The 15,000-nt window shown below is 27.5% G+C and overlaps 6 protein-coding genes across 13 annotated transcripts in view; 3 read left to right on the forward strand and 3 right to left on the reverse strand.

The window, feature by feature from the left end:
- LOC124952200 (zwei Ig domain protein zig-8) overlaps window positions 1-5,500 on the reverse strand; it is a 172,372-nt gene extending 166,872 nt beyond the window's left edge. The window contains exon 1 of the mRNA XM_047501723.1: window positions 5,483-5,500. The gene's annotated coding sequence lies outside the window, so the exon portion shown is untranslated. The remainder of the gene's footprint in view (window positions 1-5,482) is intronic.
- Window positions 287-7,100, forward strand: LOC124952196 (leucine-rich repeat-containing protein 15-like). 5 transcript variants are annotated; one of them, XM_047501709.1, is made up of 4 exons: window positions 287-969; window positions 1,424-1,541; window positions 1,900-2,019; window positions 2,425-7,100. In XM_047501709.1, exons 2-4 carry the CDS (start codon window positions 1,524-1,526, stop codon window positions 3,493-3,495), a joined length of 1,209 nt encoding a protein of 402 aa, XP_047357665.1. In that variant the 5' UTR covers window positions 287-969; window positions 1,424-1,523; the 3' UTR covers window positions 3,496-7,100. The 5 variants fall into 5 exon arrangements, with proteins under 5 accessions (XP_047357665.1, XP_047357666.1, XP_047357667.1 ...); XM_047501710.1 differs by having other exon boundaries at window positions 1,443-1,541; XM_047501711.1 differs by having other exon boundaries at window positions 1,446-1,541.
- LOC124952198 (GDP-D-glucose phosphorylase 1) lies at window positions 5,711-7,679 on the reverse strand. 2 transcript variants are annotated; one of them, XM_047501715.1, is made up of 5 exons: window positions 7,098-7,679; window positions 6,733-7,013; window positions 6,554-6,656; window positions 6,167-6,476; window positions 5,711-6,061 (listed from the first exon to the last, which is right to left on the reverse strand). In XM_047501715.1, the coding sequence occupies exons 1-5, from the start codon at window positions 7,323-7,325 to the stop codon at window positions 5,955-5,957; spliced, it is 1,029 nt and encodes a 342-aa protein (XP_047357671.1). In that variant the 5' UTR covers window positions 7,326-7,679; the 3' UTR covers window positions 5,711-5,954. The 2 variants fall into 2 exon arrangements, with proteins under 2 accessions (XP_047357671.1, XP_047357669.1); XM_047501713.1 differs by having other exon boundaries at window positions 5,724-6,064; window positions 7,098-7,677.
- Window positions 7,680-7,703: 24 nt separating this feature from the next.
- On the forward strand, window positions 7,704-9,968 carry LOC124952197 (chitinase domain-containing protein 1). Its single transcript, XM_047501712.1, has 7 exons — window positions 7,704-8,019; window positions 8,146-8,292; window positions 8,358-8,538; window positions 8,640-8,749; window positions 8,852-9,006; window positions 9,091-9,423; window positions 9,511-9,968. The coding sequence occupies exons 1-7, from the start codon at window positions 7,897-7,899 to the stop codon at window positions 9,650-9,652; spliced, it is 1,191 nt and encodes a 396-aa protein (XP_047357668.1). The 5' UTR covers window positions 7,704-7,896; the 3' UTR covers window positions 9,653-9,968.
- On the reverse strand, window positions 8,104-12,633 carry LOC124952199 (estradiol 17-beta-dehydrogenase 11-like). 2 transcript variants are annotated; one of them, XM_047501717.1, is made up of 8 exons: window positions 12,205-12,633; window positions 11,324-11,570; window positions 11,042-11,166; window positions 10,740-10,850; window positions 10,507-10,668; window positions 10,338-10,420; window positions 10,134-10,250; window positions 8,104-10,063 (listed from the first exon to the last, which is right to left on the reverse strand). In XM_047501717.1, the coding sequence occupies exons 2-8, from the start codon at window positions 11,568-11,570 to the stop codon at window positions 9,913-9,915; spliced, it is 996 nt and encodes a 331-aa protein (XP_047357673.1). In that variant the 5' UTR covers window positions 12,205-12,633; the 3' UTR covers window positions 8,104-9,912. The 2 variants fall into 2 exon arrangements, with proteins under 2 accessions (XP_047357673.1, XP_047357672.1); XM_047501716.1 differs by lacking the exon at window positions 12,205-12,633 and adding an exon at window positions 11,725-12,042.
- Window positions 12,634-13,877: 1,244 nt separating this feature from the next.
- Window positions 13,878-15,000, forward strand: part of LOC124952257 (N-acetylgalactosamine kinase) — a 9,619-nt gene continuing 8,496 nt past the window's right edge. The window contains exons 1-2 of one of the 2 annotated variants that reach the window (XM_047501833.1): window positions 13,884-14,028; window positions 14,230-14,406. The gene's annotated coding sequence lies outside the window, so the exon portion shown is untranslated. Of the gene's footprint in view, window positions 14,029-14,229; window positions 14,407-15,000 lie in introns of both variants that reach the window. The other variant, XM_047501835.1, reaches the window with a different exon arrangement.

Raw genomic sequence — 15,000 nt, forward strand, 5'->3', positions numbered from 1 at the left:
TTATAACTTCTAAAGATATTTGTTCGAAATAACAATTATCTTGTTGAATTTATTACGATTGTGTAAATATATATATATATATATATATATATATATGTATATATATATATATATATATATATATATATATATATGTATATATATATATATATATATATATATATATATATATATTTACATGTACATCGAGTTGCCTTAATAATACATACTGTATTACTTTATAAGACTGTTTTTTTTTTTTAAGTATTATTATTAAAAATCTATGCATATTGGAATACTCGAATATATTAATTCATTCATCTAAACCCATTTCTATCCTTATCATATAGTCTCCATTAAAAAAAAAAAAAAAAAGAAAGAAAAAAGAAAAGGAAATAAAAAAAAAGAAACAAAAATTAATGATATTGAATTATTTAATCGGCAACTTAAACATAATATTCAAATATAATTAGTTTATTTTTTTCGACGTATTCTTAAAGAAAAGAAAAAATGTTGCATTATTTTGTAAGAAAATCCTTTGAAATTTGAAAAGTTACACGACATATTTTTATGATATACGATAACTCCGAAATGGATTTGATTTGATAATAAGAATTGTTGCTCGATGTCATACGTAAATGAGAGAAAGAGACAGAGATAAAGAAAGAAAGATAGAGACAGATATAAAGATAAAGATAAAGATAGAAATAAAGTTAGAGATAGAAAGATAGAGAAAGAGAGAGAGAGAGAGAGAGAGAGAGAGAGAGAGAGACAGAGAAAGAAATAGACAGAGACAATAATTACGAGCTTGCGCAGAAGATATTTGCAAAGGAGAGGGTAGGATGAGTGGCCGGCGTAGGGGATATGCAAGGGGAAGGGATATAGGGAAGAGTGGCTAAGGAGAAATAAAGCGCAGCGAGCTACGTCGTCCGCGTTGAATGTAACCGTGGATGTTGCATGGAAATTCGTGTTATCTCTTCCTTTCGAAAGGTGCGATTTTAACTTCGTCTTGTGAGCAAAAAGTTTTCCTTTCTTACTTTTATATATATATATACATATAAACACACACACATATATATATATATATATATATATATATATCCCTTTCTCTTTCTCCCTCTTTCTCTATCCTTCCTTCATAAAAATCCAATCCCTTCATTTTCAACGTCGTTCACGTTACAACCCTTTTTATATTTCTCTTATCTTTTTATCTTTCGGTGTTTGGTGAATTTGTCTCTTCTTCACAACAAGTGTGTCACAAAGTGAATGAGAAAAAAAACAAAAAAAAAAAAAAAAACAAAAAGAAAAAAGAACAGTGATTCATTTATACTCGTGCGCATCGAGAAAAGATAAATCTCGAATCTATCTCATCTTTGATCTCTTCCTAGTTTTTGTTTCTTTTTTTTTTCCCCCCATTGTGTCTCTCATCACTTTGGCTTGATAGTTTGAACGTTGTCTTTGAGGAGATACAAGAACTACGTCCCACATCGTCGCTGACTTTTCTGGATATGACGAGGCATGCGCCGTAAACAATTCTGGGATTGATGTATCACAGGGCGCAGGTACCAAACAAAATACGCATATTTGCATAGTACTCTTATATAATGACAAGTTTACACTCTTTTTCGATATATATGCACACACACAACATACATCGAATATACATACATGCACACATATATGTATGTATGTATGTATGTATGTATGTATGTATGTACACTTATGGACACATAGATATCTATAAACGATCATATATACATATATATATATATATATATATATATCATACATAATATATACATATATACATACATGTTGTATTTATTTTCTCACTCTCTCTTTCTTTTTTTCTCTTCCCAGAGAAATCATCTCGTTTAATTATTTATTTTTTCTCATATCTTTTATTTTCTGTTCTTATAGATCTCGATTTACTTTGTACTGTGTACAGCGACGGTGAGCCTAGCGCTTTCCACGAATCAAGATAAAAATACAGCCGAGAACATACAATGCCCTCCAGAATGCATCTGTCTTTCCCAGAAGGTAATTACATAGGTAATTACCGAACCGTTCGAGCTGTCACTCGCACATTGCAATTCCTATTGAAAAAGGAACGATAAGAGATAGCGGTCTTTTATTTCGAAATCGTATAAGCCTCTTTCAAATGATCAATCAACGTTAAAAAAAATAATGAAAGAGACGAACAAATGAATGGAAGATAAAATGGAATGAAATATATATCTCATATATGCACGGCTTGAAAAAGTTAGTCGTTTTAGTCAAAAGAATTTTTCGGATAAATTTTTTTCACGCACATAAAAATTCTTCCGTTTTTTTTTCTTTTTTCTTCTTTTTTTTTTTTTTTTTTTTTTTTTACAGATATCTACATACGCTCGCGTGTATATAAAATTTTTGAAATAAAGAGGAATTTGTATGTACGTGTTACAGGTGATTTGCAATACGGGAGGGCTAGAGGATATACCGACCCAACATTTACCAGAAGGAGTAGAGGAATTGTCTCTAACGAAAAATAATTTTCCTATAATAAAGACCGATGCTTTCGCCGGTCTACGTGTACTGAAAAAACTCTCATTGGATGGTAACAATATTTCGTCTATAAGACCATTTGCCTTTCGTGGATTGAACAAATTACGAGAGCTTTCGATTCAGGACACACCTTTGTCCTATATCGAAAAATTTTCTTTCGCCGCCCTTCAGAACGTTTCCGTTCTATTACTGGCGAATAACAAGATCCGTTACGTCGAGGGTTACGCATTTGCCGGTACCTCAAATATTCGTGCTATACTTTTAAGCAACAATCCATTATTAAGTTTACATAGTCATGCTTTTACCGGTTTGACAAACGTCATCAGACTTATTTTACCATCGGGTATTCGTAACATCGAACCAGATGCTTTCGATGGATTACATACGGTTGGTCTATTGAAGCTCACCTTCATGGATCTTTCTAGTTTGAAATCCTACACATTTCGTGGCCTAAGCCACGTGAACTCTTTAAACATTCAAGAAAGCGATTTAGGTGTCATTCAAAAAGACGCATTCACTGGTTTGATTTATGTTGATCATCTTAACATTCTCAACAACAAGATTGACCTAATTGAAAGATTTCATTTGAGAGACGAAAATACTGTGAACATCCTTAGGTTTCACGGTAATCACGTACTCGAGGCTCCTCGTCATGCAAAGGACATAGTTCTAGAAGTGAATTCGATCAGTGCGATCGACAATCACTTCCCTTGTGACTGTCAAGCTCATAATATTCTCGAGAGCGACTTCGTTAACGGTAGCGCTATTGAATTTCAACGTAAAAATTATTGTATATCGCCGATCGAATACAACAATAAACCAATGAATTTGATCGACTTTGAGCTTATCGCCAATTGTTACGACAATGTCGTACAGGACAATCTTGGCTCGGGTGTGGTCATTGCAATGTCCTCGTCGCCTATGATATTGTTAATCGTTATTTTTCTTTTCAAAAGTTTCTTATTACCTTGAGAACAATTTTCTATACTTTGAGAATAATTTATCGGTGAATATATTTCGACGTCCTTTTGGATCATTTTCGAACGAAGAAAATGATCGATTATTAATCGCTCTTTGATTTTCCAAAGACTGGAACACGATTTATTGATCCGCTTAATTTATATATTGGATCTCCAAAAGAAAAAGAAAAAGAAAAAAAAAGTAAAAAGAAAAAGAAAAAGGGAAAAGAAAATATTAGATAATGTAAAATCGTACTTTCATTCCTAATCCATTTTCACTCACTAGTCCTGATTGAAATAGACCGAATTAAATAGGTTATCTTACGTTTGTATAATCTTTCAATTTAACGATCATATTCTCTTTGCTACTTGTTCTTCCATATTTTTTTCTACGAGTTTCTTACAGTTTTTGAATTTTTCAAGTTAAATTATTATGAAATAATGATGATGATGATAATGATGATGATGATGATAATGATGGTGGTGGTGGTAATAATGATGATGATGATGATTATGATGATGATTATAATGATAATAAACTTTCCAGTGATTCGAAAAATCGTTAATACGAAATTTAACTCGAAACATTGGATCGTTTAAATTGTTTAAGAATGTTTTGAGAATTATTTAAGAATTGTTTTAGAATGAAAATTATATAAGAGAATGATCATCCATCATGATCGATTTCGTTCGTAAGTTAAACGCACGATCGATCTATATAGTTAGCTTGATACTTTTATACTGCTAGTACTTCTAAATATCATAAAACGCCTAATTGCACAGCAAAATGACACAATTTCGACAATTCTAATCATTCAATTCGACGCTATAAATGGGATACGATGGTATCGTTGTTAAAATGTCGATAAGAACATATCAAACGGCGAAAGAAAAATATTAATTAATATTGTTAGCAAAGCTTATATTATGTCCAATTTGGGCGACCTTGTTTCGCGTGTTCATTTCAAATTTGTTGAAAAGTTTCAAGCATTAAAAAAAGAAAAGATAAAAAAAAAAAGAAGAAAAAAAAAGAGAGAAAGCATTATAAAAGGAAAAAAAGTTGTTTATGTAATTTAAGTAAAAACGAAAATAAGAAAGTACGATATTTATACGAGATTTAATTATTGTTAAATGTTAAATTTGTCGTTCGTTATGTCTATTGTTAATTTTTATATCGACATTTGTTATTATAACCTCCAATATACATTTATATTAATTAGCTCTTGTAAATCAAAGCCGTATCTCTATCGAATCTAATATTCTTTGCCTTTTCGACTTAGACCTTTTATATCTGCCTAAATCTATTATACATATCATATGATTAATCATATTATAAGTAAAATATTCCTGAAAACGCTTAGATAGACACTTATATTTTTTTAATTCGTTATCATTACATTTATGTATATTTTTAAGGTTAGGAACAAATAATTCCCCCTCCTCCCTCTCCCCACCCTCGAATAAACTTGCCACCATCGATTGTTCTTTTATCATGTGCCAATTCTTCGTCGCTATTTTAGAAAACAATTTACTCTCACGACTGTCACGTGATAAATTATAGCGTCTCTAACGAAAGTATTCGAACGATTCCGTGCCCGAATTATCTTCAGATTGATGAATACAATGTATAATATATATATATATATATACACATACATATATATATTGGAAATTATTACGTTCAAATTAATCCGATATTAGCGATTATATTTCAATATTATGTAGATTAAATTTCAATAAAAATCGACAACGTATATTTAATTAATATTCTGTTTTTTCAAACTATGTATATGTATTTACATACTGTATGTATTTACTTGTACAACCTACGAAATGTATATGTATGAACATATATACATACGCTTCGTTCAGTCTTTTAGATTATCGTTTATCGAAATATACTTTTATCGATAAGAATAATGTTTTGTTCTTATTTTTAATATTGGATTAAAATTTTCTAAAAGAAAAACAAGAATAACTTATAAGATAAGAATAATTACCTAATTTTCCTTATAAAATGATCCCGACTCCTCGTGCGTTTGTCTCGACGAACTGCATACTGGTTCTCTTTGCATGTTCAAATTCTTCCTGCTTTTCTATTGGCTTAAATTAAATGCGACATAAAATATTAATTTTGAATATTTAATAATTTATAATATTTAATAATGATACAAAAAAGTATAAGTTCTCTTATTTATATTTTATAATCTTATAATATTGTCTATATAATCTTTTTATCGTTTATATAAATATCATTATGAAATTATTATAACCAGAATTTCGTTTACTTATTCGCGCGAAAAATCAAATGAACAAAGTACATATAATTGAAAGGTTATGTAATTATAAAATTCGAATGTTTTTTATTTTTATATATTTATATACATATATATATATATTTTTTTTTTTATAGATAGATAATAAACTATAACAGATAATAATAGATTATCTTCCGTCCTTTGTTATTTGATTTTACATTATTTTATGTAAATCTTTTTTAATTAATAAATAAGGCTGTTCCGTTACAGACTCTAATATTTTTGCTATTGTTGATTCTGTCAAATTTTGATATGCTTCTTCTGCTACAAAAAAAAAAAAAAGAAAACAAAGAGGATTATACCCAATAATATAATAAAATAAATTGATACTTTTGAAAAAGAAAATCAATTAAATCAAATAATTACTTTTAACAAATATGTGTCCAAAGAATTCGCACGCAGCTGAATTAAACAAAGTTGTATTTTTTACATCAAAGTGTGACTTTCTTGCCCAAACGTATGCCCGTACATCATCATACACTTCTTTTGAATTTATAGTTTTTGCTCTTGTAACATATACATTATGTGCTATCTGATTCTTTTGTAGGTAATTTACTAATGAAAATATTGAAGATACAAAAGTTTCTATTTTCTTTGAAGATGATAATTTAAAGCAAAATCCTTTGCTAGGAAAATTTTCTAAGAGGAACAAAGAACCTTGATATGGTTGTACGTCCTAAAACAAATTTAATTTTTAAAATAATTACAATTGATTTTTCTTTTTGAAATATATTATATGTATGAATTATTTACGATATATTCAAGAACCATGTTGTGCTTGAGGTAATATAAATGCCAATGTAAGTGATTGACAGAAGCAAAAGCACATAAACTATTAAATGCAATCCTAAAGTACCTAAAATATCAAAGAATGTTTTTAACTTATATTCACATATAATAAATTCGCATATATAATTTGATGAAATATTTACGGTGAGCTGCTCAACAACAATATCTCAATAGCTTTTTGAAGACTATACCACGTAATGCTCTGCGGAAGACATTGCAAATATTTTATAATTAGTAAAGAATGACACCATTCAGTAGGGCTAACATTAACTGCTATGATATCACTATCATCTTCATTTTCTATCTTAAACATTATTTCACTTTTTGATAATTTAGTAAAGTTAAATCTTGTTGGATCAAATGGCTGTAACATTGTCGTAATATGTTCTGGTGCTCGTCTTTTAAATGCTCTATCAGGATTAAGCTAAAAAATTTAGATACATATTTTACTATGTACTATAAATAAAATATATAGGTAATGAGTCCTCTGAAATAAAATTATATATACCTGAACTAACAGTCTATATGGACCTTCGAGTATCCGCCAACTACTAATATTTAATAAATATCGAAATACTCCATCCTTTTGAGCCTTTTCCCATGCTTGCTTTAACTTTATATCAAATTCAGATTCATTTTCTTTTTCACTGATCGAAAAATGAAAATTATTATAATTATAATTTAGGTTAGGAATATCCTTCTCTGTAGTAAACATAATAATATCTCCTGATTTCATTAAATAATTCTTCTTTCTTCTTTTACAGCTATTTTAATAACTTATCACAAATACTATAGAATAATCTTCTTTTATTTTGTTCTAATATATATATATATATATTCAACATAATTTGTATAATTAAATCATGTTTGTAAATTATAAAAATAACCTTAAAACTTATTATAGAATTGCTATAAATTACGCTAACATTTCGTCATCTATCTTGCATTTTGTTAGGAAAAAACGTTAATTATTGTCGTAAACGGAAAAAATTATCAAAATCTTTAAATTATTATAAAATTAATACACTTTAAGAGCTGCTATAAAGAAACTGACAAGCTCAATTAGGTGACATGAAGATAAATGATCAGAAACATTATAAGTTCAAGATATTGTCACCAGGGTATGCAGTAGTAGCGATAACAGCACTCTCTATGAGTAGTTGAAACCTAAAGTAATACTTGTCGTTTCGATATAAAAAAATTTTACTTCCATAAAACCATTTGTATACAATCCATTATAAAATATTTTGAACAATTATTAATTAAATAATATTAATACTATTAATTGAATAAGTATTTTAAATATTATGAACTACTTGATACTGATAAATATATTAATTGTAATTAAATTATCCGAAGCCACATTGTCGCCGCCTACAAATACCGGCAATAAAAAGGATAAAAAGGATAAAGGGAAGATAGATATTCAGGTATAAAAAATAATAAAAAGAATTTGTTATTATAATGAATATTGTTCAAATTACAAAATTCTGAACTTATTAATTAATTACCTCATATACAACATGCCTTAAAGATTGATTTAATTATAATTTTAGAAAGGCCCTGTCAACAAAGACGTTTTTCAAAGGAGTTTAGTAACTAAAGATATTAAAACAACCGAGATTATTAGGGAATCTGGAACATATTATATAGATACTAAGCGTAGAAGATTTTCTGGAGAAATTTTAGGATATATTACTCCTGTAAGTACAATCATTAGAGCTAAATTATTATTATAATTAGCTTATATTCTATGATATAATTTTAGTGGAACAGTAATGGATATGAGATATCAAAAACTTTTCATGGGAAATTCACAATGGTATCACCAGTGTGGTTATCCATATTACCTAGTAATATGTCAACATTTCAATTACCAACACATGATGTTCAAAAAAAATGGTTGAAGGATATGAGATCTATGAACAGTGAAAATCATAATGTAAAAAGTATGTCGAATTAGAAAATAATAGTGGTTATTATATACCACTTAATAATTGTATAAAAAATCATTAAAATATTCTTTTACTTTAGTTTGAACATATTTCAGTTTTGCCAAGGGTATTATTCGAACATTGGTCAACCAATGATATCGTCGAATTAGAAAATAATATACAAAAGCAACAACAACTCATTACGATACTATCTGATACAGCAAAGGTAATGATTTTATTGTTATAAAAAAAGAGAAAATGACACAACATACAAATTCTATTATAAAAATATAAATATATATCTGAATGTTAAAATATTTTGTTATAGACATTCCGTTTTGATGGTTATGTCTTAGAAATATGGAATCAGTTTATATTTACGGGTATCAATGTGCAAATTATTTTGTCTGTGGTTAAAACAATTGCTCAAAAATTAAAAAACAATCATCTTGACATAATATTAGCAGTTCCACCATCAAGAGGGTAAGTCTCATATTACTTACATTATTATTATTTTTTTTTTTTTTGATAATCTCTTAAATGATTAGACTTATTTTGATTTTTTAGTACAAAAGCACAATTATTTTCAAGAGACCAATTCAATGAATTGGCACCCCATGTTAAAGCTTTCTCTTTGATGACATACGATTACTCAAGCATTCAACGTCCTGGTCCTAATAGTCCACTTTCTTGGGCAAGACAATGTGTAGAACTATTAATTCCAGATCAAAATGATCCTAGACGAACTCAAATCTTGCTAGGTATCAATTTTTATGGATACAATTATACACCAGAAGGTGGTGGACCTATTTTAGGTTCACAATACTTAAAAAGTCTTGAATCATTCAAAAGCAAGATTCAGTGGGATGATAGAAGTAAAGAACATTTCTTTGAAGCAAAGTAAGATTTTTGATTTGATCAACTTTTTCTCAACTTATAATTTTCGTGAATACTTCATCTGTTATTAAATATCATATTATATTTCAGATCTTCTTTAGGCAGTGGATATATTTTTTATCCTACTCTGTACTCCATTATACATCGATTTGATCTTGCAGCAGAATTAGGTACAGGTATTGCTATTTGGGAGCTTGGTCAAGGATTGAATTATTTTTATGACTTGTTATAAGAATTTTCTAATGAAGTATCATATAACCGATTGGATTTTCATAATCCGTCGATTGATATACGTATCTAATGGCCAATAATTAATTAACAATATTATAACAAATATCCTCTAAGAATACTAACATTTTATAATATATTTCATACATATGTATAGTATTCTTATGACTAATCAAGATTTTATTTCGATTGTGAAATGAAGTATTATCAATTAATATATCATGAATTTACTTACAAAATTATGCAGTATATTTTTGAATATAATTACTGTAGGTGTAATTTTTCAGTCTTTTCAATAACATTATTATTTTTTTGATGCATCTCTATACTTTCTTGTCCTTTAAACATCATCATTGATTGTGGTCCACGTATTATACGATACATTAAATCCCAACACATTTTTGCAGGTAATAAGCTGTGCATGGAAATAGAAAAAATTTATTTTTTAATAATAATATGTTTTTTTCAATACATATATGACTTACCATTTAAGTGGCAAAAGAAGTCTGACAATGTTAGGTAATGTAACATTTACTTTGTTCAATAATATTCCTTTTATTACTTCTTCGGCAACGTACTCGGGTTCGAGCATTTTCATCAATCTACGATTTTATAATTTAAGAAAACATTAAATTTCCGTACACGTGTGAATATTAGATTTTTCATTGATATATACATTTTCTAATTACCTAGGTTTAACACCATAAAACATTTTCGTATTAATCAAATAAGGACAAACGAGTGTCATATGAATCCCTTCGTATCCATGAGCCTTAAAAATATATTTCAAATTTTATATTAATAATAATCTAATAATAATATCGAATTAAGTATAATTGTAAAAATTTGTCAGTCTACTTTGAGTTCTGAAAAAAGACTTTCGTGAAGTCCAATGGCAGCAAATTTCGTGGCTGAATAATCAGTGCAATTGTAAGTTCCAAGTAAACCAGCAACACTTGCTATTGTTACAATGTGTCCATAATTTTCTTTCATCATATCTTTTAAAAATGCTTTAATCATCTAACTCAAAAAAAAAAAATAATCAATATTATTATTAATAATAAAATTTATGAAAATGCATCGAGACATACCCAATAATGCGCCAATATATTTATTTTAAATGTACGTTCTATTTCTTCATCTGGTATATCCAAAAGAGTTTTACCATATACATAACCAGCATTGTTTATCAATAATGATATCTATTTAAAAATATAAAGAAAATAATGAATCATTTAAATATAAAACGAATAGAAAAATTATCTAAAATAATTAAACTATAATTTATATAAAATTAATAGCAAAATTATTTAAAATAAATTATAAATTATATATAAATATAAATCTGTATGTGTACGTGAATTTTTATTATACCAATTATTTAATTACTTACATTACCAATCTCAATTTTAATGGATTTCGCAATTTTAAATATTTCTTCTCGATCAGAAATATCGCAATAATATCCCCAACATTTTCCACCGTGTCTTCTTATTTCATTTACCGTATCTTCGAGTGCTAAAGATATTTTATTACATTATATAATAGATATAAAATATATGTGTGTATATATATATATATATATATCGCCTTAATAGATAGTTTAATATATAATTTTAATAAATAGCTTTTTTTTAAATAAATAATTTAGAAAATAATAATTAATATATATTACCTGATTTATTTATATCCCAGATGATAACGTTAGCACCTAAATAAGATAATTTCTGGGCAATCAATTTACCAATTCCAGTGGCACCTCCAGTAATTAAAGCTATTTTCCCTTTGATAGATTTTTCACGATAACGTTGTGGAACGATTGTAAATATTATTGTTTCGAATATATAGAATATTGACATTATCAAGAATAATAGAACGTCGTAAATAAGGATTAACGTTTCTTTTAATTCCATCGTAAACATCTAAATAAAATCGATGAAAAAAGAAAGTTACATTTTTTTTTGTATTATTTTCATGAACATTTAGATAGATTAAAAATCTCTTTTTGCATTAATAATAAAAGATTTTTTACGCATTTTTACATATTTTTTGACATTTACATATTTACATATTTACATATTTATTGAACAATACAAACGAATCGCAAAGCATAGCTAATACGAAGAGAAAGTTTTCTTGACAAGATGAAAGTCCTATTTCTTCTACTTGGAGATTTCTTGAAACACTATATTTGGAGCGTGGAAAAATGTTAGAAACTGTTTAAAAATACACGTCAACTTTGTTTCTAAAACTCGAAACTTTGTAACTTTATATTCCGATTTCATTTTATCCGATATCATATGATCACTGATATATTTGAAATCTTATTGAAATAATTTAATTTAATTTAAATTTAATATTCGATACACTTTGTTATGTTTTAATAAAATAATATTTCACTTTTCTTTTTTTCCCCCCTTCGATATATTAATTTATTAACGAATTTCAAATTTATGTGGAAATTTTTTGATAAAAAAAAAAAAAAAAAAAAAAAAAAAAAAAAAAAAAAAAAGAAAAGAAAAGAAAAGAAAAAAAAATAAACGTTCAAATGTTTACCTATTGATTGGCGTTTCTTTAATTTTCGCGCGTTTAAATTGTATTTGAAAATAAATCTTCCGCGAAAGTTGCGCGTCCTTTGATAGACTATTCTCGACTGCACGAAGCGAATTGTGAAGCGAAACGTACCTATTATCCCCGTAAACGATCTTTCATATGGTGCCGCGTGAGTATTTACACTGCATCTTGCAATTTACTCATAGATAGTATGTAACATATTTTCTATACTATCAAAGTGACTCCCCACACAACTTTTACTACTTTTCTTTATCATTACACCGTATAATTTAACGTGACCTAAAAGAACTACTGTTATAAACAGAGTTATGAAATATAAAAAAAATTATTATTAATGTCGTTCCTGCGAGATATTTTTTTTTTTTTTTAATATATTTTGCATAAATTTATAATTAATATCATTCATATAAAAAAAATTTCAATAAAGTTATATTTTTAATAATACATTATATTTTCATAACTTATAATTATCATTTCATAATATTCATTCATCATTTATTAATTCAATGTATTCGATGAGAAAAATTTTCATAATTATACTTTGATATAAAATTTATAGAAGCCTAGAAAACAAAACAAGAAAAAAAAAACAACAAGAAAAGGGAAAAATAACATAACTCGTTAAAAGGACAATAAGAAATTTCAATTTACGTAAGATTGTTTTTACCATTATCGAGAGAAAAAAGAAACGAAAAAGTACTTGATTTATAATTTTCCTTAATTATCCACATGAGCCAATCTTAGGAGTATATGAGAAAGAGAAAATAACATGTCGAATCTTTCAAGTGGAAAATAGTGAAATCGAGTTGCAATTTCTAGTGAGACTAGCGTGAACAATCAAATATAATTATGTTGTATATACTTCATCTGTGATTGCAATTGAACTGTTTGGCTGGACTTATATCTTTGATCATAATCAAAATGCCTGACATAATAATTTTTTTATATTCCTCGATATATCTGCCATATAGAATTTATTTTATTTTTATTTCACATATATATATATATATATATATATATATATATATATATATTATATTATATTATATATGGATATTCTATATTATTTGGTGAAAGGAAACTTTTCAAAATCTAGGTCGAGCAACTGTAGCTGCATTATAGAATATAAAGATAAACAAAGAAGCGTACATTATTATATTGCCAATGCAGATCGATGAAATGTAAATAAAAAAAAAAATGTATGAGAAAAAGAATATGATTTTTTTTTAGCGAAATGTCGACTATTTCATACGTTTAATTATACGTAACACATACGAATAAAGATTTTTAAGATAGTCCCCAATGATACGAATTTTTCTTTAAGTTTTTTCTTCATTAATTGTTCTTCACTTGTTAAATATTATGGTTCGTATGTGCATTAATAAATTATTTTATACGCGAAACGTTCACGTATAATCGTCACATATAAAAAGGAAACATGCAGTCTTAAATAAGAGTTAATGTTTATATGTTCATCGAGATAAATAACAAGTATAGCATGATCCAAAAAAAGGGCGGATGTCAATTTACAAAATTAGTTCGCGTACATGTATATGTATATATATATATATTTTGTTCAAAAATTACCGCGCTATGGGTTTAAAAAATGGCGGGACTTGTAGTGATCGGTAACGCCACGAGCGGTCATGGAGGAAATTCGTTGAAGCAAACATCGACTAGATCGATAAAGTCTAAAAGTGTATACCGGGCGACGCAGCATAAAAAAAAGAAGTATCACGTTTATTGACGATAGCAGACGTAATATTATTTCATATAATATATTGAAATCGTGAAGAAAGGAAGTAGGTACGTATGACGTAGCTCGTCGTATTTATAATTTAAATCATTCTTATTATCTATCGAAAATATGCGATAAATCGATCGCACAAATAAACGCCAACTTCTCGAAGCGTGTCGGCGTTCACACAATTGAGACGCTTCTCGATCGGCTATGCTTCTGCGCATACGAACGCGCTCATATATATATATATACTTATATCTATATAGGGTGTCACGTAAGCAACTACGTCGACAGCTGGCGCCACATTGCGTTGCATTTAGTAAGTGCATTCATCCGTTTTCTTCGAGCGGGAGGATTTGGCTCTTAATATTTTCATCTAGAAAAAAGGCTCAACGGCAATTTCGAGTGAACCTGATTTTTTTATTAAGACAACAATTTATTAGGTATTATTTTTTTTATATAAATACACATATATATACACATATACTTAAAATAAATATAATATCAACTACGTTTGTAATCGCTAATATGTTCATTGAAGAATACCTTTCAAATGTCTGTATTAAATGATATAATATGATAAATACGAATGTCATTCTCATTTTATCATCGATAAGAATGCACTTCATTGCATGTAACGGTTAATATTTTCTTTTTTGTATTATAAATTTATCAATTAGAAAAAGTACGAGAAATAAAGCTAACAAAGTAGTTTTCCGCTAATGATTACGTGGGAGATGATTCCATGATAGATTACGATAATGAGTCAGTATAAAAATAGAGATAGCGATAGGTTAAACGAAACGCGGGAAATTTAAATTTTCATAATTATAATTTTCAATAAGAGCAAATATATGCAAATACAATGTGTATTTCGATCTTATCTCGTGACAAAATATCGATATTAAATACGTTTAAAATAATATATAGATGAAGATTTTATCGTTTACACTTATCGATATCTCGCGTTAACTTTTTTATAGATAAATGATATATATATATATATATATATATATATATATATATATCAGAGTAAA

Source organism: Vespa velutina, chromosome 10 (assembly GCF_912470025.1).
Source record: "Vespa velutina chromosome 10, iVesVel2.1, whole genome shotgun sequence".
NCBI classification, from domain to species: domain Eukaryota; kingdom Metazoa; phylum Arthropoda; class Insecta; order Hymenoptera; family Vespidae; genus Vespa; species Vespa velutina.

What these genes read in the sequence shown, in the direction of transcription:
- LOC124952196 (XM_047501709.1), top strand. An exon ending in GCATCTGTCTTTCCCAGAAG is followed by an intron (nt 2,020 to 2,424) that starts GTAATTACATAG and finishes TACGTGTTACAG; the next exon opens with GTGATTTGCAATACGGGAGG.
- LOC124952198 (XM_047501713.1), bottom strand. Translation starts at nt 7,325, where the DNA reads ATGAAATCAGGAGATATTATTATGTTTACTACAGAGAAGGATATTCCT. An exon ending in CATATAGACTGTTAGTTCAG is followed by an intron (nt 7,014 to 7,097) that starts GTATATATAATT and finishes TAAATTTTTTAG; the next exon opens with CTTAATCCTGATAGAGCATT. An exon ending in ACATGGTTCTTGAATATATC is followed by an intron (nt 6,477 to 6,553) that starts GTAAATAATTCA and finishes AATTTGTTTTAG; the next exon opens with GACGTACAACCATATCAAGG.
- LOC124952197 (XM_047501712.1), top strand. Translation starts at nt 7,897, where the DNA reads ATGAACTACTTGATACTGATAAATATATTAATTGTAATTAAATTATCC. An exon ending in GCAGTTCCACCATCAAGAGG is followed by an intron (nt 9,007 to 9,090) that starts GTAAGTCTCATA and finishes TTGATTTTTTAG; the next exon opens with TACAAAAGCACAATTATTTT. An exon ending in GAACATTTCTTTGAAGCAAA is followed by an intron (nt 9,424 to 9,510) that starts GTAAGATTTTTG and finishes ATTATATTTCAG; the next exon opens with ATCTTCTTTAGGCAGTGGAT.
- LOC124952199 (XM_047501716.1), bottom strand. Translation starts at nt 11,760, where the DNA reads ATGCTTTGCGATTCGTTTGTATTGTTCAATAAATAT. An exon ending in ATATATTGGCGCATTATTGG is followed by an intron (nt 10,669 to 10,739) that starts GTATGTCTCGAT and finishes TTTTTGAGTTAG; the next exon opens with ATGATTAAAGCATTTTTAAA. An exon ending in TTTTATGGTGTTAAACCTAG is followed by an intron (nt 10,251 to 10,337) that starts GTAATTAGAAAA and finishes ATAAAATCGTAG; the next exon opens with ATTGATGAAAATGCTCGAAC.